This window comes from Procambarus clarkii, chromosome 76 (genome assembly GCF_040958095.1).
Source record: "Procambarus clarkii isolate CNS0578487 chromosome 76, FALCON_Pclarkii_2.0, whole genome shotgun sequence".
NCBI lineage: Eukaryota > Metazoa > Arthropoda > Malacostraca > Decapoda > Cambaridae > Procambarus > Procambarus clarkii.
Window position 1 is genome coordinate 3,707,029 of NC_091225.1, and position 27,503 is coordinate 3,734,531.

The 27,503-nt window shown below is 48.1% G+C and overlaps 1 protein-coding gene across 1 annotated transcript; it reads left to right on the plus strand.

Moving 5' to 3' along the window:
- The first annotated feature begins 4 nt into the window (after nt 1–4).
- Nucleotides 5–24,786, plus strand: LOC123771520 (fap1 adhesin-like). The gene is made up of 3 exons (XM_069313777.1): nt 5–46; nt 11,618–13,156; nt 24,781–24,786. Exons 1-3 carry the CDS (start codon nt 5–7, stop codon nt 24,784–24,786), a joined length of 1,587 nt encoding a protein of 528 aa, XP_069169878.1.
- The last annotated feature ends 2,717 nt before the right edge of the window (nt 24,787–27,503 follow it).

The window sequence follows — 27,503 nt, forward strand, 5'->3', positions numbered from 1 at the left end:
CATCATGAGCATATATTTTGTTAATTCTTTTATTAATTCTTCTAAGGTTAGTAATTTTTGCATCTAGGATCTCCTTAGCTACAGGGAAAATCAAGGGAGGCACTTAAGAAGATGCAATCTACTGGTGCAATTATGTGGATATCAGGCAGAACATCATTTGCTTACCCACTTACATGTGAATTAGAAAATCCTATTTCACACATAAATGCAATTCTGAATAAGACTTGGATATAAATATGATCAATGCCCTAAAATTTTTCTAATATTTTCCAGGGGGTACCAGGATACCAATAGGAGTGCTATCAAACCTCTATATTATTATTATTATTATATATATATATATATATATATATATATATATATATATATATATATATATATATATATATATATATATATATATATATATATATATATGTCGTACCTAGTAGCCAGAACGCACTTCTCAGCCTACTATGCAAGGCCCGATTTGCCTAATGAGCCAAATTTTCCAGAATTAATATATTTTCTCTAATATTTTTTCTTATGAAATGATAAAGCTGCCCATTTCTTTATGTATGAGGTCAATTATTTTTTATTGGAGTTAAAATTAACGTAGATATATGACCGAACCTAACCAACCCTACTTAACCTAACCAAACTTTTTCGGCTACCTAACCTAACCTTTATAGGTTAGGTTTGGTTAGGTAGCCGAAAAAGTTAGGTTAGGTTAGGTTAGGTAGGTTAGGTAGTCGAAAAAAACATTAATTCATGAAAACTTGGCTTATTAGGCAAATCGGACCTTGCATATGTTATGATCTCAGCCTACAGGAGAAACGAGTCTCCCTCCTTGAGAGTTATTCGTCAAGCCTGACCTGATTAGAAGGTCTAGCAAATATTGAGGTGATAACCCATATGAAAAATGGCTGGTTGGATATGTAAAACAATTTAAGATTATGGGCAGTAAGTAAGGAAATAGATAAATGACTGGCTAGGAGATGTGGACACTTTGCTGGAGGCGTGAGGCTCGCTTCCGGAGGACCTTGACCTCACTTGAGTGCCAGACATCGCAGGGGGAAGCCGCGCTCCATTTGAGCTCCCGCCAGAAGGGAACCCCTAGTGATATATCTCGAAGAGAAGAGAAGTGTGCGGACGCACCAGCTGTGGAATCGAGCTGGGAACGTTGTGGTCTCAAGTCCTGGTCGACGAGCAGATATTAAATCGCCCAGAAGCATTATTGTGGGCTGTGTGGAGCGCCCTGACCAGACGCCGTCAGAGGAAAAGCGCCCTCGATCAGTTAATCTGTGGTAAGCACGATATACGCCAGTTCATAGTGATCGCTTGTAGTTTGGTCGTGTGCCCAGCGACAGTAGCAATGTTTATTTATAAGTTAGACATGTTTTAATAAGGCAGAAGGCCTGAAATAAGAGAGTGGAGAGGGAGGAACACGGAGCGACGTCCGCCCCCTCTGAGCGCTGGCGGAAGACTGAGGGAGCCTGGCTCTTGACGGAGGAAGACCCTCCCAGTGAGTGAGGTCCGCCGCCAGGCGAGGTGGAGTATGGACCCGCCCAAAACGGGGGAGTCCACTCTCACTGTATGTAGAGAACAGATAGAGGTTTGAGGCAAGCATATTGTGTGGTTATTTTTGTTTATGTGTTAAAGGGGAACATTTTATTGGAACGTCGATGGGTTGCAGGTTTGTCTTTGGGGAAGAAGTTGCTGAGAACTTCGAAGCCAGCAGATGATGTAGCTGATGAGACTCCAAGGTAGTGGAGCAGAGGACCTCGAGCTGTGAGGAGAAGCAGCAGTGAAGAGGGGTGTCACGTGCTTCTGTAGAGGTGGTGTAGCAGCCAAGAGAGCTGTGGAAGAACCTAACAGAAGGGTGAAGCACCGTAGTTGCACAAGGAAACTTCATGATAGCAGCCTGGAGGAGCTGCAGAGGATCCTGGTAGTGAAGCCCGGAAGAACCTAAGGATATTAGGGTTGTGAACTTCCAGAGGTGGAAGGGGAAGTTCTGGTGGATTACTTATAGGGAGTTGATAGTGTTTGGTTGTCAGTAGCGTGCAAGACGCAGTGAGAGGAGTGACTGTTGGCATTCTTATGTCAAGGAGTTTTTATATTGAAGTATCAATGAACATTTATACTGGTATATGTTATTGCATTCAAATGCTGGTTTTCTATATATATATGTTATCTTGCTGATGGTGCAACAGTGTGTAGGCTTGACCAACTTGAGGAGGTTAATAGTATCAGGTGGTGAACCAGGAGATAGGATACCACCTGATAAGCTGATAATAGAGTTCTGATGGTATTGGAGTGCAACCTGATTGTGATATTATAGAGTATAGGATTCATTATTATTATATGTGTGTATGTATCGTGTATGTGCTTTGTCCAGTAAATGTGTCACAATTTGCTGGTGTTTGCCCTTGTCCTAGTGAGGCTTCCCAGGAGGTAGTAAAGAAGGAGAGAGAGAGAGGAAGAACCAAGAACCACTGCTCTGGACAGGGTAAGAGGTAATACTAGTAAGTCCTAGGGGATTGAGGAGATCATATCTCATAAGGAGAGAGTGGGGAGTCACAGCGGCTCGAGTGGGTGTGTGCACGTGACAACGAGGCTAAGTGTTGGAGCCGCATCCCCTAAACGTGTGACGTTGAGCCCCTCTCCAAGAGCCAGAAGCGCCAAGGGTGATCTCCTAGTATAAGCACTCTGCCGAGTTGTGGGTCGGGTTGTCCATAGAGAAGGATCGACGACGACAACACCAACCAACCCACAGTCTATAATAAATTGGGGGCCCGTCCGGGAGAGTGAACTGACACACCCACACCCTGTCCAAGAGTGGATTTGTACACCCCTGCTGAGATAAACTGTGTGACCGCAGGTGTATACTCTCTCTCTTGGGAAGACTCACAGGACAAAGATGGATAAGGTGCAAGCATTTGTGGAGTCAGGCAAGCCTGAGGACTTGGAAGGTTGCACGAGGGATCAATTGAAACAAATAGCAGAAAAATGTGGCATCAGGTTGAAAGCATCTAAAGTAGCTGGGATGAAGGATGAGATCCTGAGGCAGTTAAGAGCCAAAAATGAAGCGGCAGAGCAAGGAGCCCAAAAAGGAGCTGAAAGTGGAAAGGAGGATGATGGGCAGGATGAAGTGAGATCCCAGGGATCGAGTAGGAGCAGCAAGAGTAGCCGCAGTAGTAGGAGTAGCCGAAATAGGAGCTTGGAGAGATTCCAGTTAGAGCTCCAGATCCAACAACAGCGTGAGGAGAGACAGTTCCAGCTGGAAAAGATGAAGTTAGAACTCCAGATGAAAAATGAAGCAGAGAAGGAAAAAGAAAAAACCAGGCTGGAAGTAGAAAAAGAAAAAACCAGGCTGGAAGTAGAAAAAGAGAAAACCAGACTGGAAGTAGAAAAAGAGAAAACCAGAGTAAGAGAACTGGAGTTGGAACAGGAGAAAGAAAAAGAGAAAGCAAGACTAGAGGTCGAAAAAGAAAAAGCCCAGGTCGAAAAAGAAAAAGAGAGAACAAAACAAATGCAGATAGAAGCGAATAGAACCTTGGCTGAGCAGAGGATTGAACATGGGTTGCCAGAGAGCACCACCCAGGTATCACACCCACCAGATGTTAGGGTTAGGGAGAAGGACATTCCCTTGTTTGTGCCCGAAGAGGCAGAGAGCTTCTTCGAGCATTTTGAGAAAGTAGCCAGTATCAAGGAGTGGCCACAGGAGGAATGGGCCCAGCTGGTCCAGTTAAGATTGACCGGTGCAGCCAGGGAGGCATACACCCAATTGTCACTGGAAGAGTGCCAGGATTACGCCACAGTAAAGAGCAGCATATTGCGCTCGTTTCAGTTAACCTCAGAAGCTTATAGGAAGCGCTTCAGAGAGATGGTGAAAGTTGGAGCGTGTACGTTTGCTGAGACAGCAAGAGATCTGGAAAGACGATTCCAGAAGTGGATTGAGGCTGCTGGAGTTGGATCTTATGCTGACCTGAAGCAACTGATGGTCATGGAGAAGTTCTTGGAGATGATGCATCCCGAAACAAAGTTCAAGATCCAAGAAGCAGGGATAAAGGAGGTGAAAGATGCCGCAGATAGGGCAGATATGATTACTGAAGCATACAAGAGCTTAAGGGAGAACAGAGTAAGAAGCGAGGCGAGACGCAGCAATGGCAGACCCAATGGAGTCTGGGGAGGAAGAAATTATGAGAGACCCAGAAGAGTCTGGGGTGAGAAAAATTTTGATAAATGGGTAGATAAAAGTAAGTACCCTAAAGCTCAGAAGAGTAGGTCGCGCACTTCATCTGAAAGTGAGGATGGAGGAGCTAAACGAGAAACTGATCGTTATCCAGGAAATCAAGGGTCCAGTAAAGCTCCACAGAGTGCGAGTAGTACGTCTGGCCCGAGGAAGTCCAATACGAGTGGGCAGAGTCAGAGCTACTCTGGTACATATAGAAGAGATTTTTCACAGATGAGATGTTACCAATGTAACGGATTGGGTCACGTGATGCGAGATTGTCGGCAGGGCAAGAGAGTTGTGACCCTGGCCGTGTGTGACCCCCGAGGTAAATATACTAATGGGTTCCAAGACAAACCACAGAGAGCGAACTTAGTGAACGAGAGGTATAGGCCGTTCATGAGCAAAGGTTGGATCAGTGTAGGAGGCCAACCTGAGGTAGAAGTTGGTATTTTAAGGGATACCGGAGCTAATCAGAGCTTGATTGCGAGAAGCCTGATTGGGAATGGTCGACGGTTAGCTGGCAGTGGGAAGATGAAAGTATATGGGTTATTGTCGGAGAGTGACATGCCCATTTGTACTGTCCAGCTAAGGTCGGAATATGTGTCGGCAGAGGTGATGTTGGGAGTATGCCCCGACATACCTGTTCCAGGAGTCCAAGTGATCCTGGGGAATGACTTGTGCGGGACAAAGGTGTTGCCAAGAGTCATAGCGGAGACTGTGCCAGAGGAGTGCCCAGAAGGCCATGGCACGGGTGGGACACCTGAGAGTGTGAACCTGACTGACATCCGAGGAGATGAGTCAGGAGACCGCCAAGCCATTGAAAACCCTGTCTCGGTAGTGAGGAAGGCAGAGGTGGCCGACAAGGAAGACACTGGAGAAGATGATACAGTGTCGATTCAACCAGTGGAAGATATCGATGTAGATATAGCATGGCTGTTTGACGAAGGTCCAGCCCAGAAAAATGAAGTCTCGGTGAGGTCAAAAGTGAAGATGGCCCAGCCGAAGAAGAATCATGTGAAGAGAGCGGACCTGAGTAGAGCCCAGACTGCTGAAATTAAGAGTCGGAAGGTGAATGCAACTGTGCTGAGTAGGAATGAGGAAAGATGTGGACAGACTGAGGACGAGAGTAGAGCATCAAATTGTCCACGAGCACAGAGGCATATGGATAGTGGAGTTAAGTTGTTTGAGATGTCAAGAGTTGACATGTTTCACAGAAAACGTAGAGGAGAGATAGTGAAGAAGAGTAATAGCCGGGAAAATGAAAGGAGAAGAGACAGTATGTGTGGAGAGATGCCTACGAGCACTCTAGGAGAGGTAAAGCGATATGTACGGTCGAGTGCTGTTGGATGTAGTACAGCGCTCGAAGAAACTTTTAGGGAACGAAGAAGAGTTGAAGGAGAAGAAATGGAGTTGCATAGAGGTGAGAAGTGTGGGAAGAGGATGATGATGCAAGCATGGAGGAATAGAAGAAAGCCGAGGACTCGATGGAGGTCAAACAAGACGATGTCTTGGACAAATGGGGAGACGAAAGGGAGGATAGTTGGTGAAGACGAGGGAGTGAAGTATGATGACAGGAGGCGGAAGTATAATGGCAGTAGATGGAAGTATGAAGACGACAGAGGAGGTACAGACAGTAGATGTCTGACTCTGGATGTGAAGAGAAGAAGACGAGGAAACGGAGGGTGGAGACAATAAGTAGAGTGGGCCAATGGATTGCAGGCGTCCAAGGAGGACAGCCTAGCCAAGAGGTGCCAGAGAAGTCAAATCGTTTGTGAGAAGACCATGTTTCTGGAGAGTTGTGAGCCGGATGTTGCAAGGAGCAACGAACTAATTGTAGACTCCTAAGAGAGTATATCGGGTGAAGAACGAGACAGTGTGGTGGCGGATGTATTATCCCGAGCTTTGCCACTGGAATAACTCTCAAAAATAAGGGGAGGGGAGTGTTATGATCTCAGCCTACAGGAGAAACGAGTCTCCCTCCTTGAGAGTTATTCGTCAAGCCTGACCTGATTAGAAGGTCTAGCAAATATTGAGGTGATAACCCATATGAAAAATGGCTGGTTGGATATGTAAAACAATTTAAGATTATGGGCAGTAAGTAAGGAAATAGATAAATGACTGGCTAGGAGATGTGGACACTTTGCTGGAGGCGTGAGGCTCGCTTCCGGAGGACCTTGACCTCACTTGAGTGCCAGACATCGCAGGGGGAAGCCGCGCTCCATTTGAGCTCCCGCCAGAAGGGAACCCCTAGTGATATATCTCGAAGAGAAGAGAAGTGTGCGGACGCACCAGCTGTGGAATCGAGCTGGGAACGTTGTGGTCTCAAGTCCTGGTCGACGAGCAGATATTAAATCGCCCAGAAGCATTATTGTGGGCTGTGTGGAGCGCCCTGACCAGACGCCGTCAGAGGAAAAGCGCCCTCGATCAGTTAATCTGTGGTAAGCACGATATACGCCAGTTCATAGTGATCGCTTGTAGTTTGGTCGTGTGCCCAGCGACAGTAGCAATGTTTATTTATAAGTTAGACATGTTTTAATAAGGCAGAAGGCCTGAAATAAGAGAGTGGAGAGGGAGGAACACGGAGCGACGTCCGCCCCCTCTGAGCGCTGGCGGAAGACTGAGGGAGCCTGGCTCTTGACGGAGGAAGACCCTCCCAGTGAGTGAGGTCCGCCGCCAGGCGAGGTGGAGTATGGACCCGCCCAAAACGGGGGAGTCCACTCTCACTGTATGTAGAGAACAGATAGAGGTTTGAGGCAAGCATATTGTGTGGTTATTTTTGTTTATGTGTTAAAGGGGAACATTTTATTGGAACGTCGATGGGTTGCAGGTTTGTCTTTGGGGAAGAAGTTGCTGAGAACTTCGAAGCCAGCAGATGATGTAGCTGATGAGACTCCAAGGTAGTGGAGCAGAGGACCTCGAGCTGTGAGGAGAAGCAGCAGTGAAGAGGGGTGTCACGTGCTTCTGTAGAGGTGGTGTAGCAGCCAAGAGAGCTGTGGAAGAACCTAACAGAAGGGTGAAGCACCGTAGTTGCACAAGGAAACTTCATGATAGCAGCCTGGAGGAGCTGCAGAGGATCCTGGTAGTGAAGCCCGGAAGAACCTAAGGATATTAGGGTTGTGAACTTCCAGAGGTGGAAGGGGAAGTTCTGGTGGATTACTTATAGGGAGTTGATAGTGTTTGGTTGTCAGTAGCGTGCAAGACGCAGTGAGAGGAGTGACTGTTGGCATTCTTATGTCAAGGAGTTTTTATATTGAAGTATCAATGAACATTTATACTGGTATATGTTATTGCATTCAAATGCTGGTTTTCTATATATATATATGTTATCTTGCTGATGGTGCAACAGTGTGTAGGCTTGACCAACTTGAGGAGGTTAATAGTATCAGGTGGTGAACCAGGAGATAGGATACCACCTGATAAGCTGATAATAGAGTTCTGATGGTATTGGAGTGCAACCTGATTGTGATATTATAGAGTATAGGATTCATTATTATTATATGTGTGTATGTATCGTGTATGTGCTTTGTCCAGTAAATGTGTCACAATTTGCTGGTGTTTGCCCTTGTCCTAGTGAGGCTTCCCAGGAGGTAGTAAAGAAGGAGAGAGAGAGAGGAAGAACCAAGAACCACTGCTCTGGACAGGGTAAGAGGTAATACTAGTAAGTCCTAGGGGATTGAGGAGATCATATCTCATAAGGAGAGAGTGGGGAGTCACAGCGGCTCGAGTGGGTGTGTGCACGTGACAACGAGGCTAAGTGTTGGAGCCGCATCCCCTAAACGTGTGACGTTGAGCCCCTCTCCAAGAGCCAGAAGCGCCAAGGGTGATCTCCTAGTATAAGCACTCTGCCGAGTTGTGGGTCGGGTTGTCCATAGAGAAGGATCGACGACGACAACACCAACCAACCCACAGTCTATAACAAATAGTAGGCCGAGAAGTGCGTTCTGGCTACTAGGTACGACATATATATATATCTATATATATATATATATATATATATATATATATATATATATATATATATATATATATATATATATATATATATATATATATATATTATTAAATATGACCAAAAAAGTAAGATTAATAATTCTAACACGAATTTTCTCAATCTTTCGTACATTACGCTTCACTGTTGGAGGTAAATCAAAAATCACTTCTCCAAAATTCATTTTTATTTCTAGTCTGACGCGACATGGGCGCGTTTCGTAAAACTTATTACATTTTCAAAGACTTCACAAATACACAACTGATTAGAACGTATCTCTGATTTTATATCTACATTTGAGTGAGGTGGGAGGGGTGATGTGGCATTAACACAAGACAGAACAAGAGGGGATATTAATAGGGTATTAAAAGTATCAACACAAGACAGAACAGAAACAATGGGTATTGAATAGAAGTGTTTGTAGAAAGCCTATTGGTCCATATTTCTTGATGCTTCTATATTGGAGCGGAGTCTTGAGGTGGGTAGAATATAGTTGTGCAATAATTGGCTGTTGATTGCTGGTGTTGACTTCTTGATGTGTAGTGCCTCGCAAACGTCAAGCCGCCTGCTATCGCTGTATCTATCGATGATTTCTGTGTTGTTTACTAGGATTTCTCTGGCGATGGTTTGGTTATGGGAAGAGATTATATGTTCCTTAATGGAGCCCTGTTGCTTATGCATCGTTAAACGCCTAGAAAGAGATGTTGTTGTCTTGCCTATATACTGGGTTTTTTGGAGCTTACAGTCCCCAAGTGGGCATTTGAAGGCATAGACGACATTAGTCTCTTTTAAAGAGTTCTGTTTTGTGTCTGGAGAGTTTCTCATGAGTAGGCTGGCCGTTTTTCTGGTTTTATAGTAAATCGTCAGTTGTATCCTCTGATTTTTGTCTGTAGGGATAACGTTTCTATTAACAATATCTTTCAGGACCCTTTCCTCCGTTTTATGAGCTGTGGAAAAGAAGTTCCTGTAAAATAGTCTAATAGGGGGTATAGGTGTTGTGTTAGTTGTCTCTTCAGAGGTTGCATGGCTTTTCACTTTCCTTCTTATGATGTCTTCGATGAAACCATTGGAGAAGCCGTTATTGACTAGGACCTGCCTTACCCTACAGAGTTCTTCGTCGACTTGCTTCCATTCTGAGCTGTGGCTGAGAGCACGGTCGACGTATGCGTTAACAACACTCCTCTTGTACCTGTCAGGGCAGTCGCTGTTGGCATTTAGGCACATTCCTATGTTTGTTTCCTTAGTGTAGACTGCAGTGTGGAAACCTCCGCCCTTTTCCATGACTGTTACATCTAGAAAAGGCAGCTTCCCATCCTTTTCCGTCTCGTAAGTGAAACGCAGCACGGAACTCTGCTCAAATGCCTCCTTCAGCTCCTGCAGATGTCTGACATCAGGTACCTGTGTAAAAATGTCGTCAACATACCTGCAGTATATGGCCGGTTTCAAGTTCATGTCGACTAAGACTTTTTGCTCGATGGTACCCATGTAGAAGTTTGCAAACAGGACACCTAGGGGAGAACCCATGGCGACCCCATCTACTTGCTTATACATGTGCCCATCCGGGCTCAAGAAGGGTGCCTCTTTAGTACAAGCTTGGAGTAGTTTCCTCAGAATACTTTCTGGCATGTCAAGAGGAGTACAGGCTGGATCACGATACACTCTGTCGGCTATCATTCCGATTGTCTCGTCCACAGGTACGTTGGTAAACTGCGATTCTACGTCCAACGAGGCTCTTATCCCTGTGGCCCGTGTGCCCCGCAGTAAGTCCACAAATTCCTTTGGAGACTTCAGGCTGAAGGCGCAAGGAACATAAGGAGTCAGCAGGCCGTTGAGTCGCTTTGCCAGTCTGTACGTGGGTGTGGGTATCTGGCTAATGATTGGCCGAAGTGGGTTTCCAGGCTTGTGCGTCTTGACATTTCCATACGCATATCCAGGTTTATATTCCCCAATGATCTTTGGCAGGTGGAGTCCGGATTTCTTGGCGTTCACAGTTTCGATCAGTTTGTTGACCTTTGCTTTTAATTCGGCTGTAGTGTCCTTCGTTACCCTTTGGAACTTAGTTTGGTCAGAGAGTATGATGTTCATTTTCGCCAGATATTCGTCTTTTTTAAGAATGACATATATTGGCGACTTGTCACCTCTCCTGACAACTATCTCCTTGTTCTCACGAAGGCTTTTAGCTGCCGCTTTAAGCTCGGGGGACAGTATGGTGCTTCTGTAGTTGCCTCGATTCTTTCAATAACGGCTTCTCCAATGGTTTCATCGAAGACATCATAAGAAGGAAAGTGAAAAGCCATGCAACCTCTGAAGAGACAACTAACACAACACCTATACCCCCTATTAGACTATTTTACAGGAACTTCTTTTCCACAGCTCATAAAACGGAGGAAAGGGTCCTGAAAGATATTGTTAATAGAAACGTTATCCCTACAGACAAAAATCAGAGGATACAACTGACGATTTACTATAAAACCAGAAAAACGGCCAGCCTACTCATGAGAAACTCTCCAGACACAAAACAGAACTCTTTAAAAGAGACTAATGTCGTCTATGCCTTCAAATGCCCACTTGGGGACTGTAAGCTCCAAAAAACCCAGTATATAGGCAAGACAACAACATCTCTTTCTAGGCGTTTAACGATGCATAAGCAACAGGGCTCCATTAAGGAACATATAATCTCTTCCCATAACCAAACCATCGCCAGAGAAATCCTAGTAAACAACACAGAAATCATCGATAGATACAGCGATAGCAGGCGGCTTGACGTTTGCGAGGCACTACACATCAAGAAGTCAACACCAGCAATCAACAGCCAATTATTGCACAACTATATTCTACCCACCTCAAGACTCCGCTCCAATATAGAAGCATCAAGAAATATGGACCAATAGGCTTTCTACAAACACTTCTATTCAATACCCATTGTTTCTGTTCTGTCTTGTGTTGATACTTTTAATACCCTATTAATATCCCCTCTTGTTCTGTCTTGTGTTAATGCCACATCACCCCTCCCACCTCACTCAAATGTAGATATAAAATCAGAGATACGTTCTAATCAGTTGTGTATTTGTGAAGTCTTTGAAAATGTAATAAGTTTTACGAAACGCGCCCGTGTCGCGTCAGACTAGAAATAAAAATGAATTTTGGAGAAGTGATTTTTGATTTACCTCCAACAGTGAAGCGAAAGATTGAGAAAATTCGTGTTAGAATTATTAATCTTACTTTTTCGGTCATATTTAATAATATATGTCTACAGGAAAGACTGCTACCAAAATATACTAATATATATATATATATATATATATATATATATATATATATATATATATATATATATATATATATATATATACCTGGGGTACAGGTGTCCTTGACCTTTGGGAGCAAGCCATCAACATCTGGGCCGTTTGCAGAAGTACGGCGAGTGCATCACTGCGGCCTCGAGCGAGTGCATCACTGCCGCCTCGGGCGAGTGCATCACTGCGGCCTCGAGCGAGTGCTTCACTGCGGCCTCGGGCGAGTGCATCACTGCGGCCTCGAGCGAGTGCATCACTGCGGCCTCGGGCGAGTGCATCACTGCGGCCTCGAGCGAGTGCATCACTGCCTCCTCGGGCGAGTGCATCATTGTGGCCTCGAGCGAGTGCATCACTGCGGCCTCGGGCGAGTGTATCACTGCGGCCTCGAGCGAGTGCATCACTGCCGCCTCGAGCGAGTGCATCACTGATGCCTCGGGCGAGAGCATCACTGCGGCCTCGAGCGAGTGCATCACTGTGGCCTCGGGCGAGTGCATCACTGCGGCCTCGGGCGAGTGCATCACTGCGGCCTCGGGCGAGTGCATCACTGCGGCCTCGAGCGAGTGCATCACTGCGGCCTCGGGCGAGTGCATCACTGCGGCCTCGGGCGAGTGCATCACTGCCGCCTCGAGCGAGTGCATCACTGCCGCCTCGGGCGAGTGCATCACTGCGGCCTCGAGCGAGTGCATCACTGCGGCCTCGGGTGAGTGCATCACTGCGGCCTCGGGCGAGTGCATCACTGCGGCCTCGGGCGAGTGCATCACTGCGGCCTTGGGCGAGTGCATCACTGCGGCCTCGGGCGAGTGCATCACTGCGGCCTCGGGCGAGTGCATCACTGCGGCCTCGGGCGAGTGCATCACTGCGGCCTCGGGCGAGTGCATCACTGCGGCCTCGGGCGAGTGCATCACTGCGGCCTCGGGCGAGTGCATCACTGCCGCCTCGGGCGAGTGCATCGCTGCGGCCTCGGGCGAGTGCATCACTGCCGCCTCGGGCGAGTGCATCACTGCGGCCTCGGGCGAGTGCATCACTGCGGCCTCGGGCGAGTGCATCACTGCGGCCTCGAGCGAGTGCATCACTGCGGCCTCGGGCGAGTGCATCACTGCGGCCTCGGGCGAGTGCATCACTGCGGCCTCGGGCGAGTGCATCACTGCGGCCTTGGGCGAGTGCATCACTGCGGCCTCGGGCGAGTGCATCACTGCGGCCTCGGGCGAGTGCATCACTGCGGCCTCGGGCGAGTGCATCACTGCGGCCTCGGGCGAGTGCATCACTGCGGCCTCGGGCGAGTGCATCACTGCCGCCTCGGGCGAGTGCATCACTGCCGCCTCGGGCGAGTGCATCGCTGCGGCCTCGGGCGAGTGCATCACTGCCGCCTCGGGCGAGTGCATCACTGCGGCCTCGGGCGAGTGCATCACTGCGGCCTCGGGCGAGTGCATCACTGCATCGAAATCACTTGCCACAGCACGGGCCCTGCAAAGCAAGCATCCTTCCAGAGCCCCTCAAGGCGACAACATCGTTCCGCCACCAGCCGACACCATTTCAGACCCATTAACCGTTGGTGAATCTGAGGTCTACAAAGCAGCTCTTTCTTTTCCATCTGGGTCAGCAGGCGGCTTTACAGGATTAAAACCTCAACACATCAAGCAAATGTTAAATCCTGCGGTTGGTGATGCTGCACAAGATCTTCTTATGGAACTCACAAGGTTCGTCAACATGTGCCTGGCTGGTGATATACCTGAGGTCATCAGGCCTCTCTTTTTTGGTGCCTCCCTCTGTGCTCTCAAAAAGAAGGACGAAGGAATCAGGCCAATCGCTGTTGGCAACACTCTCCGACGCCTGATTGCCAAGGTTGCTACGAGGGTATAGTCAGCCAGCAAGCGGCTGAATTGCTGAAACCAATCCAGCTAGGATTTGGAATCCCCCAAGGCTGTGAAGCGGCTGCCCATGCAGCACGAGCATACATCACCAACATTTCTGATGAAAAGGCCCTGCTTAAACTGGACTTTAAGAATGCCTTCAACATGGTCAGAAGAGAGGCAGTACTTTGTGCCGTACATCGCCATTTCCGGCCCCTCTACCCGTTCATACTGTCGTGCTACAATGGTGAGTCAAAACTGCTCTTTCGTGAATACGAAATCTGATCATGTGAAGGTGTTCGGCAAGGTGATCCTCTTGCTCCCCTTTTTTTCGGCTTAGACTTAAAAGAAATCACCGAAAGCTTGTCCAGCGAGTTCAACATCTGGTTTTTTTATTTTTGGATGATGGCACCTCTTGGAAAATATCAGGAAAATAAGGGAGCAGGAAGTAAGCCTGGGTCTCTTCCTGAACCCTTCCAAGTGTGAAGTAGTCTCCTCCAACCCAGACATCGTAGCTAGAATAAGGTCTGCTTTGCCTGGAGCCCATGTCATTAGGGCCGAGAACAGCACCCTCCTCTTATGAGGGTACTGTGTCAAAGACTTTCTGACAATCCAAGAAAATACAGTCCGCCCAGCGTTCTCTTTCTTGCTTTACCTTTGTCACCTGGTCGTAGGTGTGTGTGTATACTCACCTAGTTGTGCTTGCGGGGGTTGAGTTTTAGCTCTTTGGTCCCGCCTCTCAACCGTCAATCAACAGGTGTACAGGTTCCTGAGCCTATTGGGCTCTATCATATCTACACTTGAAACTCTGTATGGAGTCAGCCTCCACCACATTACTTCCTAATGCATTCCATTTGTCAAACACTCTGACACTAAAAAAGTTCTTTCTAATATCTCTGTGGCTCATTTGGGCACTCAGTTTCCACCAGTGTCCCCTAGTGCGTATGCCCCTTGTGTTAAATAGCCTGTCTTTATCAACCCTGTCGATTCCCTTGAGAATCTTGAATGTGGTGATCATGTCCCCCCCAACTCTTCTGTCTTCCAACGAAGTGAGGTTCAATTCCCGTAGTCTCTCCTCGTAGCTCATACCTCTCAGCTCGGGTACTAGTCTGGTGGCAAACCTTTGAACCTTTTCCAGTTTAGTCTTATGCTTGACTAGATATGAACTCCATGCTGGAGCCGCATACGCCAGGATTAGTCTGACATATGTGGTATATAATGTTCTGAAAGATTCCTTACACAAGTTTCTAAAGGCCGTTCTTATGTTAGCCAACCTGGCATATGCTGCTGATGTTATCCTCTTGATATGAGCTTCAGGGGACACGTCTGGCGTGATATCAACCCCCAGGTCATTCTCTCTCTCTGACTCTTGAAGTATTTCATCTCCCAAGTGATACCTTGTATCTGGTCTCCTGCTTCCTACCCTTATCTTCATTACATTAAATTTGCTTGGGTTAAACTCTAACAGCCATTTGTTCGACCATTCCTGCAGCTTGTCCAGGTCTTCTTGAAGACTCAAGCTGTCCTCCTCTGTCTTAATCCTTCTCATAATTTTGGCGTCGTCAGCAAACATTGAGAGGATTGAGTCTATACCCTCTGGGAGATCATTTACGTATATCAGAAACAGGATAGGTCCAAGCACAGAGCACTGTGGGACTCCACTGGTGACTTCACGCCATTTTGAGGTCTCACCTCTCACTATAACTCTCTGCTTCCTATTGCTTAGGTACTCCCTTATCCACTGGAGCGCCCTACCAGTTACTCCTGCCTGTTTCTCCAGCTTATGCATCAACCTTTTACGGGGTACTGTGTCAAAGGCTTTCCGACAGTCCAAAAAAATGCAGTCCGCCCATCCTTCTCTTTCTTGCTTAATCTTTGTCACCTGATCGTAGAATTCTATCAAGCCTGTAAGGCAAGATTTACCCTCCCTGAACCCATGTTGATGGGTTGTCACGAAGTCTCTTCTCTCCAGATGTGTTACTAGCTTTTTTCTCACAATCTTCTCCATCACCTTGCATGGTATATAAGTAAAGGACACTGGCATGTAGTTCAGTGCCTCTTGTCTGTCACACTTTTTAAATATTGGTACTACATTAGCAGTCTTCCATATTTCTGGTAGGTCTCCCGTTTCCAGTGACCTACTATACACTATGGAGAGTGGCAAGCAAAGTGCCCCTGCACACTCTTTCAATACCCATGGTGAGATTCCATCCGGCCCAACAGCTTTTCTCACATCCAGCTCCAATAGGTGCTTCTTGACCTCATCTCTTGTAATTTCGAACTCTTCCAAGGTCACCTGGTTTGCTGCCTCCTCTCCTAGCGCCGTGACTTCTCCCTGTTCTGTTGTAAAGACCTCCTGGAACCTTTTGTTGAGTTCTTCACACACCTCTTTGTCATTCTCTGTGTACCTGTCCTCACCCACCCTAAGTTTCATCACCTGTTCCTTCACTGTTGTCTTCCTCCTGATGTGACTGTGTAGTAGCTTTGGTTCGATCTTGGCTTTATTAGCTATATCATTTTCATACCCTTTCTCAGCTGCTCTTCTCACACTAACATACTCGTTCCTGGTTCTCTGGTATCTCTCTCTACTTTCTGGTGTTCTGTTATTACAGAAGTTCCTCCATGCCCTTTTGTTCAGCTCCTTTGCTTTCATACATTCCCTATTAAACCACGGATTCTTCCTTTGCTTCTCTGTTTTTTTCCTGTTGGGCTGGGACAAACCTGCTTACAGCCTCCTGACATTTTTGGGTGACATAGTCCATCATGTCATGTACGGACTTGGTTCCAAGTTCTGTGCCCCAATGTATATCCCATAGGAATTTATTCATCTCCTCATAGTTTCCCTTTCAGTACGCCAGCCCTTTGCTTCCCAGTTCTTTTTGGGGGTGATAAATCCTAGCTCAACCAGGTACTCAAAGCTCAATACACTATGATCACTCATTCCCAAGGGGGCTTCCAACTTAACTTCCCCTATATCCGACTCATTTAGGGTAAATATCAGATCAAGCAAGGCTGGTTCATCCCCTCCTCTCGTTCTTGTCGGTCCCTTGACGTGTTGACTTAGAAAGTTTCTTGTTGCCACATCCAGCAGCTTAGCTCTCCATGTGTCTGGGCCTCCATGTGGGTCTCTGTTTCCCCAATCTATCTTTCCATGGTTGAAATCTCCCATGATTAGTAGCCTAGATCTGTTCCTGCTAGTCACAGAAGCTGCTCTCTCTATTATATTGATGGTGGCCAAGTTGTTTCTATCATATTCCTGTCTGGGTCTTCTGTCATTCGGTGGGGGGTTATATATGACTACGACTATAATTTTCTGTCCTCCAGTTGCTATGGTGCCTGATATGTAGTCTCTGAAACCTTCACAGTTCTGAATTACCATCCCTTCGAAACTCTAACCTTCTCTTAGTAGCAAAGCTACACCACCTCCTCTCCCATCTCTTTCTTTCCTCACTACATAGTAGCCCTGTGGAAACACTGTATTTGTTATGGTGTTTGTTAGCTTTGTTTCTGTGAGTGCTATTATGTCTGGGTTTTCTTCTAGTGCCCATTCTCCGAGTTCACTTGTTTTATTTGTAATCCCATCTATGTTAGTGTACATTGCCTTGAAGCTCACTTTCTTCAGTTCATTTTCTTGTCCCTTTCTTGGTGAGCATTCTGCTGGTGTGGGAAGCTTTTCCGTGGGTGAGAAGATCTGTGAGGTGGTTTGTAGGGTCTCAGAGGAGTTTGGGGTGAGGGGTGGGGGTTTCTGGGAAGGGGGGACAGGTAGGGTGTGGGTTAATGAGATAGGAGGGACATGGAGGATACAGGGTGAGTGGGGAGGAAGGATAGGGAGGGTATGGGATGAAGGGGGAGAGGGGACAGGGGAGGAAAGATGGGAGGAGGGACATGATGGGAATGGGGAAGGGGTGACAGGGTAAGAATGGGGCGGGGGGGGGGAGGGAGGGTTGGGTGGTGGCAGGTAGGGAGAGGGGTGGCAGGTAGGGTGTGTGTGTGTGTGTGTGTGTGTGTGTGTGTGTGTGTGTGTGTGTGTGTGTGTGTGTGTGTGTGTGTGCGTGTGTGTGTGTGTGTGTGTGTGTGTGTGTGTGTGTGTGTGTGTGTGTGTGTACACCACCTAGTTGTACTCATCTAGTTGTGCTTGCGGGGGTTGAGCTCTGGTCGTAGAATTCAATTAATCCTGTGAGGCAGGAGTTGCCATCCCTGAACCCATGTTGATGCTGTGTTACAAAGTTCTTTCGCTCTAAATGTTCCACTAGCTTTTTTTCGCACAATCTTCTCCATCAGCTTGTATGGTATTCAGGTTAGGGACATTTGCCTGATTTCCCTTATGTCGGAGTCGATCAGAGGGAAGACTAGGTCAAGTCTCGCTGGTTCATCGTATCCTGTCATTCTCGTGGATTCCTTGACATGCTGGCTTAAGAAGTTTCTTGTCGCCACCTCCAATTGTTAAGCTCTCCATGAGTCAGGGGTATTATGACCCCAGGACCCCAGGGGTGTCTCCCACCCCCCCTTCCCCTCCACATGTCCACACTATCACCCCTCCCTCCCTCCCTCTCCCTCTCCACATATCCACACTATCACCGCTGTGTGTGTGTGTATGTGTGTGTGTGTGTGTGTGTGTGTGTGTGTGTGTGTGTGTGTGTGTGTGTGTGTACTCACCTATTTGTACTCACCTATTTGTGCTTGCAGGATCGAGCATTGACTCTTGGATCCCGCCTTTCCAGCTATCGGTTGTTTACAGCAATGACTCCTGTCCCATTTCCCTATCATACCTAGTTTTAAAAGTATGAATAGTATTTGCTTCCACAACCTGTTCCCCAAGTGCATTCCATTTTTCCACTACTCTCACGCTAAAAGAAAACTTCCTAACATCTCTGTGACTCATCTGAGTTTCCAGTTTCCACCTATGTCCCCTCGTTCTGTTATTATGACGTGTGAACATTTCATCTATTTCCACTTTGTCAATTCCCCTGAGTATTTTATATGTTCCTATCATATCTCCTCTTTCCCTTTTTTTCTCTAGTGTCGTAAGGTTCAGTTCCCTCAGACGCTCTTCCTATCCCATCCCTCGTAACTCTGGGACAAGCCTCGTCGCAAACCTCTGAACCTTCTCCAGTTTCTTTATGTGTTTCTTCAGGTGGGGGCTCCATGATGGCGCGGCATACTCTAAGACGGGTCTCACGTAGGCAGTGTAAAGCGCCCTAAAAGCCTCCTCATTTAGGTTTCTGAATGAAGTTCTAATTTTCGCCAGTGTAGAGTACGCTGCTGTCGTTATCCTATTTATATGTGCCTCAGGAGTTAGATTAGGTGTCACATCCACTCCCAGGTCTCTTTCTCGAATCGTTACAGGTAGGCTGTTCCCCTTCATTGTGTACTGTCCCTTTGGTCTCCTGTCACCTGATCCCATTTCAATAACTTTACATTTACTAGTGTTAAACTCCAGTAGCCATTTCCCTGACCATGTCTGCAACCTGTTTAAGTCCTCTTGGAGGATCCTACAATCCTCGTCTGTCACAACTCTTCTCATTAATTTTGCGTCATCCGCAAACATCGACATGTATGATTCCACTCCTGTAAACATATCATTTACGTAAATTAGAAAGAGGATTGGTCCCAGCACCGATCCTTGAGGTACTCCACTTGTTACTGTTCGCCAGTCCGACTTCTCGCCCCTTACCACTACCCTCTGGCTCCTTCCTGTTAGGTAGTTCTTCACCCATACTAGGGCCTTTCCGTTTACTCCTGCCTGCCTCTCAAGTTTGTATAGCAGTCTCATGTGCGGTACTGTATCAAAGGCCTTTTTGCAGTCAAGAAATATGCAGTCTGCCCAGCCTTCTCTGTCCTGCCTTATCCTTGACTCTTGGATCCCGCCTTTCCAGCTATCGGTTGTTTACAGCATTACCATTACCCTCTGGCTCCTTCCTGTTAGGTAGTTCTTCACCCATACAAGGGCCTTGTGTGTGTGTGTGTGTGTGTGTGTGTGTGTGTGTGTGTGTGTGTGTGTGTGTGTGTGTGTGTGTGAGTGTGTGTGTGTGTGTGTGTGTGTGTGTGTGTGTGTGTGTTGTATAGTGTAAAAATACATAGCCCTTGCTTCATGCTTCAAACATTATCATAAAAATACCAAGGATGGCTATTTTTGTCAAGGTTTAAAATTGAGTGTGATGTGTAGAGCGAAAACATATGAGTGTGTACTCACCTAGTTGTACTCACCTAGTTGTGTTTGCGGGGGTTGAGTTCTGGCTCTTTGGTCCCGCCTCTCAACCGTCAATCAACAGGTGTACAGATTCCTGAGCCTATTGGGCTCTATCATATCTACACTTGAAACTGTGTATGGAGTCAGCCTCCACCACATCACTTCCTAATGCATTCCATTTGTCAACCACTCTGACACTAAAAAAGTTCCTTCTAATATCTCTGTGGAAGTTTGTGTGTGTGTGTGTGTGTGTATGTGTGTGTGTGTGTGTGTGTGTGTGTGTGTGTGTGTGTGTGTGTGTGTGTGTGTGTGTGTGTGTGTGTGTCTCTCTCTCTCCCTCCCCCCTCCACAGATATACCTATGTGAACTCTCCCGACGGAACGTGGGGGGTGAAGCAGGATGATGGCTCCTGGACGGGCATGGTTGGCGTCGTAGTAAGAGGGGTAAGTTCCCTTGCAATGAATATATACATTAAGTGGATTGGGTAACCGGCTTTGCCCGAGTCTCTCTTCCATCTCTCCTTCCACACTCTCTCTTTTCTTCCACCCCTCTATCCCAGTTTCCCGTCCCTCTCACCTCTGTTCCACTCTCCTCTTCCTGTCCTATACCTTCAAACTTTCTTTCCCTCTCATTAGTCTCGTCGTCTGCCTTTATCTCTCTTCCTATCTCTCTCCCCCCTTTTTCTCTCTTTCCCTCTCTCCCTCTCTCTCTCTCTCTCTCTCTCTTGCTCTCTCTCTCTCTCTCTCTCTCTCTCTCTCTCTCTCTCTCTCTCTCTTGCTCTCTCTCTCTCTCTCTCTCTCTCTCTCTCTCTCTCTCTCTCTCTCTCTCTCTCTCTCTCCCTCTCTCTCTCTCTCTCTCTCTCTCTCTCTCTCTCTCTCTCTCTCTCTCTCTCTCTCTCTCTCTCTCCCTCTCTCTCCCTCTCTCTCCCTCTCTCTCTCTCACTCTCTCTCTGTCTCTCTCTTTCTCTCTCTCTCTCTCTCTCTCTGTTGTAATACTGACACTCAGTATTTTGATCTCTCTCTCCCTCTGAAGTGTAATACTGACAGTATTGTGATCTCTCTCTCCCTCTGAAGTGTAATACTGACACTCAGTATTGTAAAGTACATTACTGATTGTACAATCATCAATTTCACAATCATCAATTTCGACTCAACCATAACATGCGGCACGGGAAAATGCTGGGAGTAAGAACCAATACTGTACGGAAAATACCACCCCCGATTTTAATACATCCTTCATAAAATTCCCGATATTTCTTAATGCATGGCACTGGGGCCGTACACGCCTGGTTTGTGGCACCTCTATGTCACTTTTGTGACACTGCTTCACACTACAAAGCTGGGTGAGACTGATCCCAAGCATCTGTCCTCCACTCTCGGTCAGACAGACATATTCTTTTATACATATTGATAGGTAATTTGCTTTGTAGATTTTGGCAACAGTATGTTGGTATGTTTAGCTTCTATATATAAGTTTGTTTTCATTACTCAGTATACTGTACATTACGTTTGGAACCTTTTTGGAGTTCTAGAGTTTCGAGGTTCCAAGGGTTGTTATAGCCGGGGGGGAAGGGTTGTAGAGATAAGATCCCACAGCCTGTAAAGTGCCCCTGATGGCGTGCGTCTCAAATAGCCTCTGACAACCAAGTCCAGCTCCTGGCCTGCGCGTGTGGCTTAGCCTCTAGGCCTGGCGGAACTGCTTCTACCAACAGGAGAAGGGGCGAAGGCGGGTGAAAGGAAACGCCATGCTTGCCATGTGTCTGATGCATGCCATTCCATCCCAGGTCAACTTCTTCGAATTCAACATGCGGGTCTACTATGCAGAACAACCTCACACCTGTTTTCCGTGTGGTGCACCCGGGCATCTGGTGGTGGGGTGCTGATGGAAGCAACCCCTGGCGCCTTAAAACCAGTTGCTTCGGGCAGATGTGACTCGTTAGCCTGGAAAGGCAGCTCATCTAGGGAAAGGAAAACCCCGAATTCAAACCTCTGCTGTCTTGTGGCTAAACCCACTCATGGGAAAGACTTCGGGAGTCAACCCTGAGGAAAAATCCGGAGTCGGAGTCCCTAAGGCAGTTTGCAGCTGTTTACAGCTACATTCTGGCAACTCCTGCGACGACACTGGTGCCAAGCGTATCGGCGCCTGCCCTTCCCTTGGATCACATCGGTGGCGTGGAGAGGGTGGATCTGCTGCATGGGCAACAGCTGGTCCTCCATAATTACTCCCCAGGCCTGTGCCCTGGAGAGGACACTCCAGCATCGCCTTGGCGATGGCTCAACACAGGAAGTGACAGTTACCGGTGATAAGCCTACCACTCAATTGGCGTAGAGTAAGGCGCCAGGGGTTGCTTCCATCGGTGGGAGAAATCATCCGATTTCATAGGACAGCTACCGCCCGCCTCAAGCTGGGCAGCCCCCAGCCAATAAGGTGCTGTCCCGCCACGGTCCGCCTGCTCCACTGGGTGCGTGGGGCTTAGGCCACAATCCAATAAGCGGATCGTCAACCCATGCACTAGGCAAAAGAAAACAAACACCGAGCCACCCAGCTCTCAAACTGGGCACATGGAATGTAAGGACCATGACACCGGGTCTCTCGGAAGATCTACTGGAAGTGAACGATGCCCGCAAGACAGCTGTGATCAACAATGAACTGCGCAGGCTCCAGATGGACATAGTCGCCCTGCAGGAGACACATCTGATCGCTACCGGCAGCATATAGGAGATGGACTTAACCTTCCTCTGGCAGGGCAAACCACCAGAAGAGGTTAAGTAAAGAAGCATGGCGTTGGCTTTGCCATCAGGAACAGGTTGTTAGGGTCCATAGTACCGCCTATGGAGGGGTCTGCAAGGATCATCAAGCTTCAGCTTCATACAGCAGTAGGAATGGTCAGCCTCATCAATGCCTATGCACCAACACTGACCTTCTCTACCGAAGCGAAGGAGAAGTTCTATGATGACCTCGGCCTAGCTCTCAGAGACATACTTCAACATGAGCCAGTCTTCCTCCTGGGAGATTTTAATGCAAGAGTTTGTTCTGATCACAGGTCTTGGCCTTCCTGCCTGGGCCAGTTTGGATTTGGGAAGATGAATGAGAGTGGGCAGCGCCTCCTGGAGTTCTGCTGGCGTCATGATCTCTGCATCACCAATTCCTTCTTCGACACCAAGCCCCAGCATAAGGTTTCCTGGAGACATCCCAGGTCTAAGCATTGGCACCAACTCGACCTGGTGCTTACAGGGCGTAACAATCTGAGAAATGTCAAACTGACCCACAGCTTCCAGAGTACAGATTGCGACACCGACCACTCTCTCGTCGTTTGCAGAGTAAAGTTCCAGCCCCAGAAAATCCACAGAGCAAAGAAGGAGGGAAGACCATGCATTAACGTAAACAAGACCCGTAACCTTCACAAGGTGGAGGAATTCACTGCGGCGCTGGTAAATGCCCTTCCTGTACCACCCTGCGATAGTGCAAGTGAGAGGTGGTTACATCTCAAGGGCACTATTTTCAACACTGCCATGTCCACCTTCGGTAAGAGGCAGAACAAGTCAGCAGATTGGTTCGAGGCCAGTGCAGAGGAACTGTTACCCCTTGTAGAGGAAAAGAGACGAGCTTTCTCATCCTACAAGAACCTGCCCTCAGCAAGGAACCTACAGGTCTTCCGTACTGCCCGCAGTAGAGTTCAACAAACTGCGAGGCGTTGTGCTAACGATTACTGGCTTCGACTCTGTTCCAGCATCAAGACTGTGGCCACTGTCGGCAACATAATTGGCATGTACGAAGGGATCAAACAGGCAACAGGCCCTACACAAAACCGGACGGCTCCTCTAAAGTCAGCCACTGGAGAGATCATTAAAGACCGTGATCAACAGATGAATCGCTGGGTGGAACATTACTCCGAACTCTACTCCAGAGAGAACTTGGTCAGCGTAGAGGCTTTTGATGTAATTGAATGCCTGCCCATCATGGAAGAACTTGATCTTGAACCAACTGTGGAAGAAGTTGAGAAAGCTGTGGATTCACTTTCCTCAGGGAAGGCCCCATGAGACGACGGGATTCCGCCTGAAGTTCTCAAGTGCGCTCGTGGAACACTTAAATCTGAGCTTCATGAACTTTTATGCCAGTGCTGGAGGGAGGGCTTGGTGCCACAAGACATGAGAGATGAAAACATCATCACTCTGCAAAAATAAAGGTGACAGAAGCGATGTAAACAACTATAGCGGCATATCCCTCCTCAGCGTCGTTGGCAAACTCTTCGCTAGGGTCGTTTTGGTCAGGCTTCAGATTCTTGCCGAAAATGTGTACCCCGAGCCACAGTGTGGTTTCCGAGCAGAGAGGTCGACCACTGACATGGTGTTCTCCCTGAGACAGCTTCAAGAAAAGTGCACGGAGCAGAGAAAAGCCTTGTACATTGCCTTCATTGACCTTACAAAGGCCTTCGACCTCGTGAGTAGGGACGGACTCTTCAAGATCTTGGCCAAAATTGGCTGTCCACCCACCCTACTCAGCATGATACAATCGTTCCACAAGGACATGAAGGGGACTGGCGTGTACGACGGCTCAACTTCTGAACCATTCAACATTAACAGTGGTGTTAAACAGGGGTGTGTTCTTGCTCCAACCCTGTTCGGCATCTTCTTCACGATCCTCGTCAAGCATGCCTTTGGAACAACCACAGAAGGCATCTATCTCCGTACAAGATCTGAGGGAAAGCTCTATAATCTATCCAGACTCCGAGCAAAGACAAAAGTACAGATGCGAATCCTCAGGGAGTTCCTCTTCGCCGACGACGCAGCGATCACCACACACACAGCAGAAGGCCTGCAGCAGCTACTCAACCGCTTTGCCGCAGCCTGTTCCGCATTCAGCCTGACAATCAGCCTGAAGAAGACACAGGTGATGGGACAAGATGTCCCATCATTAATAATTGTCAAATACAATTAGAAATACATTGAAAAAATGCAATAATTACAATACTGAAAATGATTAGTATAATCACACAAATTGTGATTTCCTGTATTCTGTTGTTGCGACACACAAGATCTGGCCACAACTCATATTCATAACATTGGCCAAATGTTCATTAAAAAAAGTAACCGCCCTTACTGTTTATGGATGAAAAACTCACATGATTCATACAAATCATCTTTTAACCATGTTCGTCCAACGTTCGGCATTTGGTAATTTCAACATACGGCAAAAGACTGTTTTATGATAATGTACACTTTATTATTGTGTATCGTTAGGCATAGGAGAGGCTGGGGTTCTTGGATCTGTTGGAAATTATTTAAGTTGCAGTAATTGGGTGAGCCAGCTTCATGCTGTGTTCTCGTAAGCTGCGGGAGAATGGGAGGGGGGAAGGGTGTCTACTTCAACGTGCTGGATTCGCTGCTTACCCACCGGGAGAGGGGGGGGGGGGTTTAGTCGCTGCGCCTGCGCTCCTCAGTTTTCGTCTAGCGCCTGGTGTGAGTCGTTCGCTACTGGTGGTGTGTGGTGTGCCTGCTGGCCATGTGGGTTGCTGGCAGTATGGCGTTGTCTGTGACGCCGATTCGGCATGTCGACTCCATGGGCCTGGAGTTTTCAGATGCTGCAGATTGGTCAGTTATGGAGGTGGCCCTTCTGGACGTCTTCAGGGTGGACCTGGCTTCTGTCTATGGTCTTGAAAAAGTCTCGGACCTGTGTGTGGTGCACAAGTTTACTTCATCTGCTCCATATCAGTGCTTCGTGGATGCTTTTGTTGGCTGCACTATAAAGCTACCTAGTACCGCGGGTACTGTTCTGGTACCGGAACAGTGTGTGCCCCCGGTGTACGTAAGCGTGCTTGGGGTGTTTCTCTTGAGTTTCCTCAGAGTGTTCTTCGATCCTCCTCCGTGAAGTTTAGGATTGTGTTCACCCACTGGGTGACTTGTCTATGCTCTGGACAGTTGGCAGGTATGCGAACTGGTGTTTGGATGGTTGGCAGGTATGCGAACTGGTGTTCGGACGGTTGGCAGGTATGCGAACTGGTGTTTGGACGGTTTGCAGGTATGCGAACTGGTGTTTGGACGGTTGGCAGGTATGCGAACTGGTGTTTGGACGGTTGGCAGGTATGCGAACTGGTGTTTGGATGGTTGGCAGGTATGCGAACTGGTGTTTGGATGGTTGGCAGGTATGCGAACTGGTGTTCGGACGGTTGGCAGGTATGCGAACTGGTGTTTGGACGGTTGGCAGGTATGCGAACTGGTGTTTGGACAGTTGGCAGGTATGCGAATTGGTGTTCCGACGGTTGGCAGGTATACAAACTGTCATTCCGGATGCTTGCCACGTGTCTGATGCATGCCATTCCATCCCAGGTCAACTTCTTCGAATTCAACATGCGGGTCTACTATGCAGAACAACCTCACACCTGTTTTCCGTGTGGTGCACCCGGGCATCTGGTGGCAGGGTGCCGTGCTACGGCACCCCCGCCACCAGATGGGGGGGGGGCGTCCCTCTTTCGGCAGAGTGACTTTCCCACCTTGGAGATCAGTGCGGCAGAGCCTGGGATTCTGGGGGCTGTGGATGTGCTACCTGCCAGCCCCACGCTTAATATCCCCCTCTGGTGCGACTGGTCCTGTTCCTCCTACTCAGCTGGATGGCCTGCCTGCCCTGATCCTTCTGTGGTGGCTCCGGGTGCTGTGGAGGTGGTTACTGCGAAGGTTCATCGGGTTTCTCCTGGGGGCCAACGTCGGGGTGGGTGCTCCTGTGGCGAGGGTGCTGGAGTGTGTAGATGGAGGCGACGTCCTTTCGGTGTTCCCGTGTGATTATACTCCCCCTGTCTGGCATCGTCATGTCTGGCGAGGCTGTTGCTGCTCCAGGGGCGTTGCACTCTTCTCATGAGGGGCCTTCCCCTAAGGAGGCGCTGGCTCCTCCTCATCACAAGAGAGACGCGAGGGTGCTTTCTAAGGACAGGGGCACTCTCATCAAGAGGGTGGGGTCCTTGCCTGAGGTTGCCTTGGATCACGGGGATCACCCTGATCTCCCAGTTGGCCGTCTGGCGTCTGAGAATGACGTGATATGCCGTGTGGACGTCAGGTCCCCACCGGACGAGATGGAGGCTGCACAGTGGGAGGTGTCTGCTGGAGAGGAGGATGCTCATGTGGGTGAGGTTCCCCCTCTACTGATCCGGAAAATGTCCGGGGGCTCCAGTCTCTGAGAGGACCTCTACGGGGTTGCAGGGTGGTGGGCCGAGCGTTGCTGCTGCCTTTCCCCTGTGGAGAGTACTTGTGTGACTCAGCCGGGCCCTGAGGGGTTAGAGGGGTCTTGATTTCTCCTCCCGACGACGCCCTCTTTAGCCTATGCTAGACTGAATGTGCGTGGGTTGCGTGAGTTTGCTGTGCAGATGGGTCTGGTGTCTGTGCTTCGGGAGTAGTGGATGGATGTGGCTTTTATTCAGGAACATAATGTTCGAGACGTGGCTGTTTTGCATGGGTTGACCGTGGACTTTCATGTGGTGCTTAATCCACCGAGGTTGTCCTTTGGGGGCACGTTGATGCTTTTTTCCCGGAGGGCGTCCATTTCTCTGCTTCACACAGAGATGGATGAGGATGAGCAAGTGCTCTTTGTTCGGGTGGCATATTTAGGGGTAGAGATTCCCTTATTGACCGTGTACGCTCCTTTGGGGGGGGGGGGTGGCACGGTGCCAGGAAATGGAGGAGTTTTTGAGGTGTGGGCTTTTGCACTATTTGCATCATGACACGCGTGATATGGTCATCGGTGGTAATTTCAACTGCGTCACCCCATGTGCGGGATTGCAATAATGCTCACCCAAATAATGTTTTTGGGGTGTTGGTCTCAACTCTTTGTAGTTGAGGGTTCCGCTATGCTGCGGTCATGTGTAGGGGTGATTTGAAGTTTACCTTTGCTGTGCGTAGGGTGTTGCTTGGTCCAGGCTTGTTCATTTTTATGTTCATGGGCGAGAGGGCTCTGTTTTCGCGTTCTTCATGGTTCT

What these genes read in the sequence shown, in the direction of transcription:
- LOC123771520 (XM_069313777.1), top strand. Translation starts at nt 5, where the DNA reads ATGAGCATATATTTTGTTAATTCTTTTATTAATTCTTCTAAG. An exon ending in CTTTTATTAATTCTTCTAAG is followed by an intron (nt 47 to 11,617) that starts GTTAGTAATTTT and finishes GGCCGTTTGCAG; the next exon opens with AAGTACGGCGAGTGCATCAC.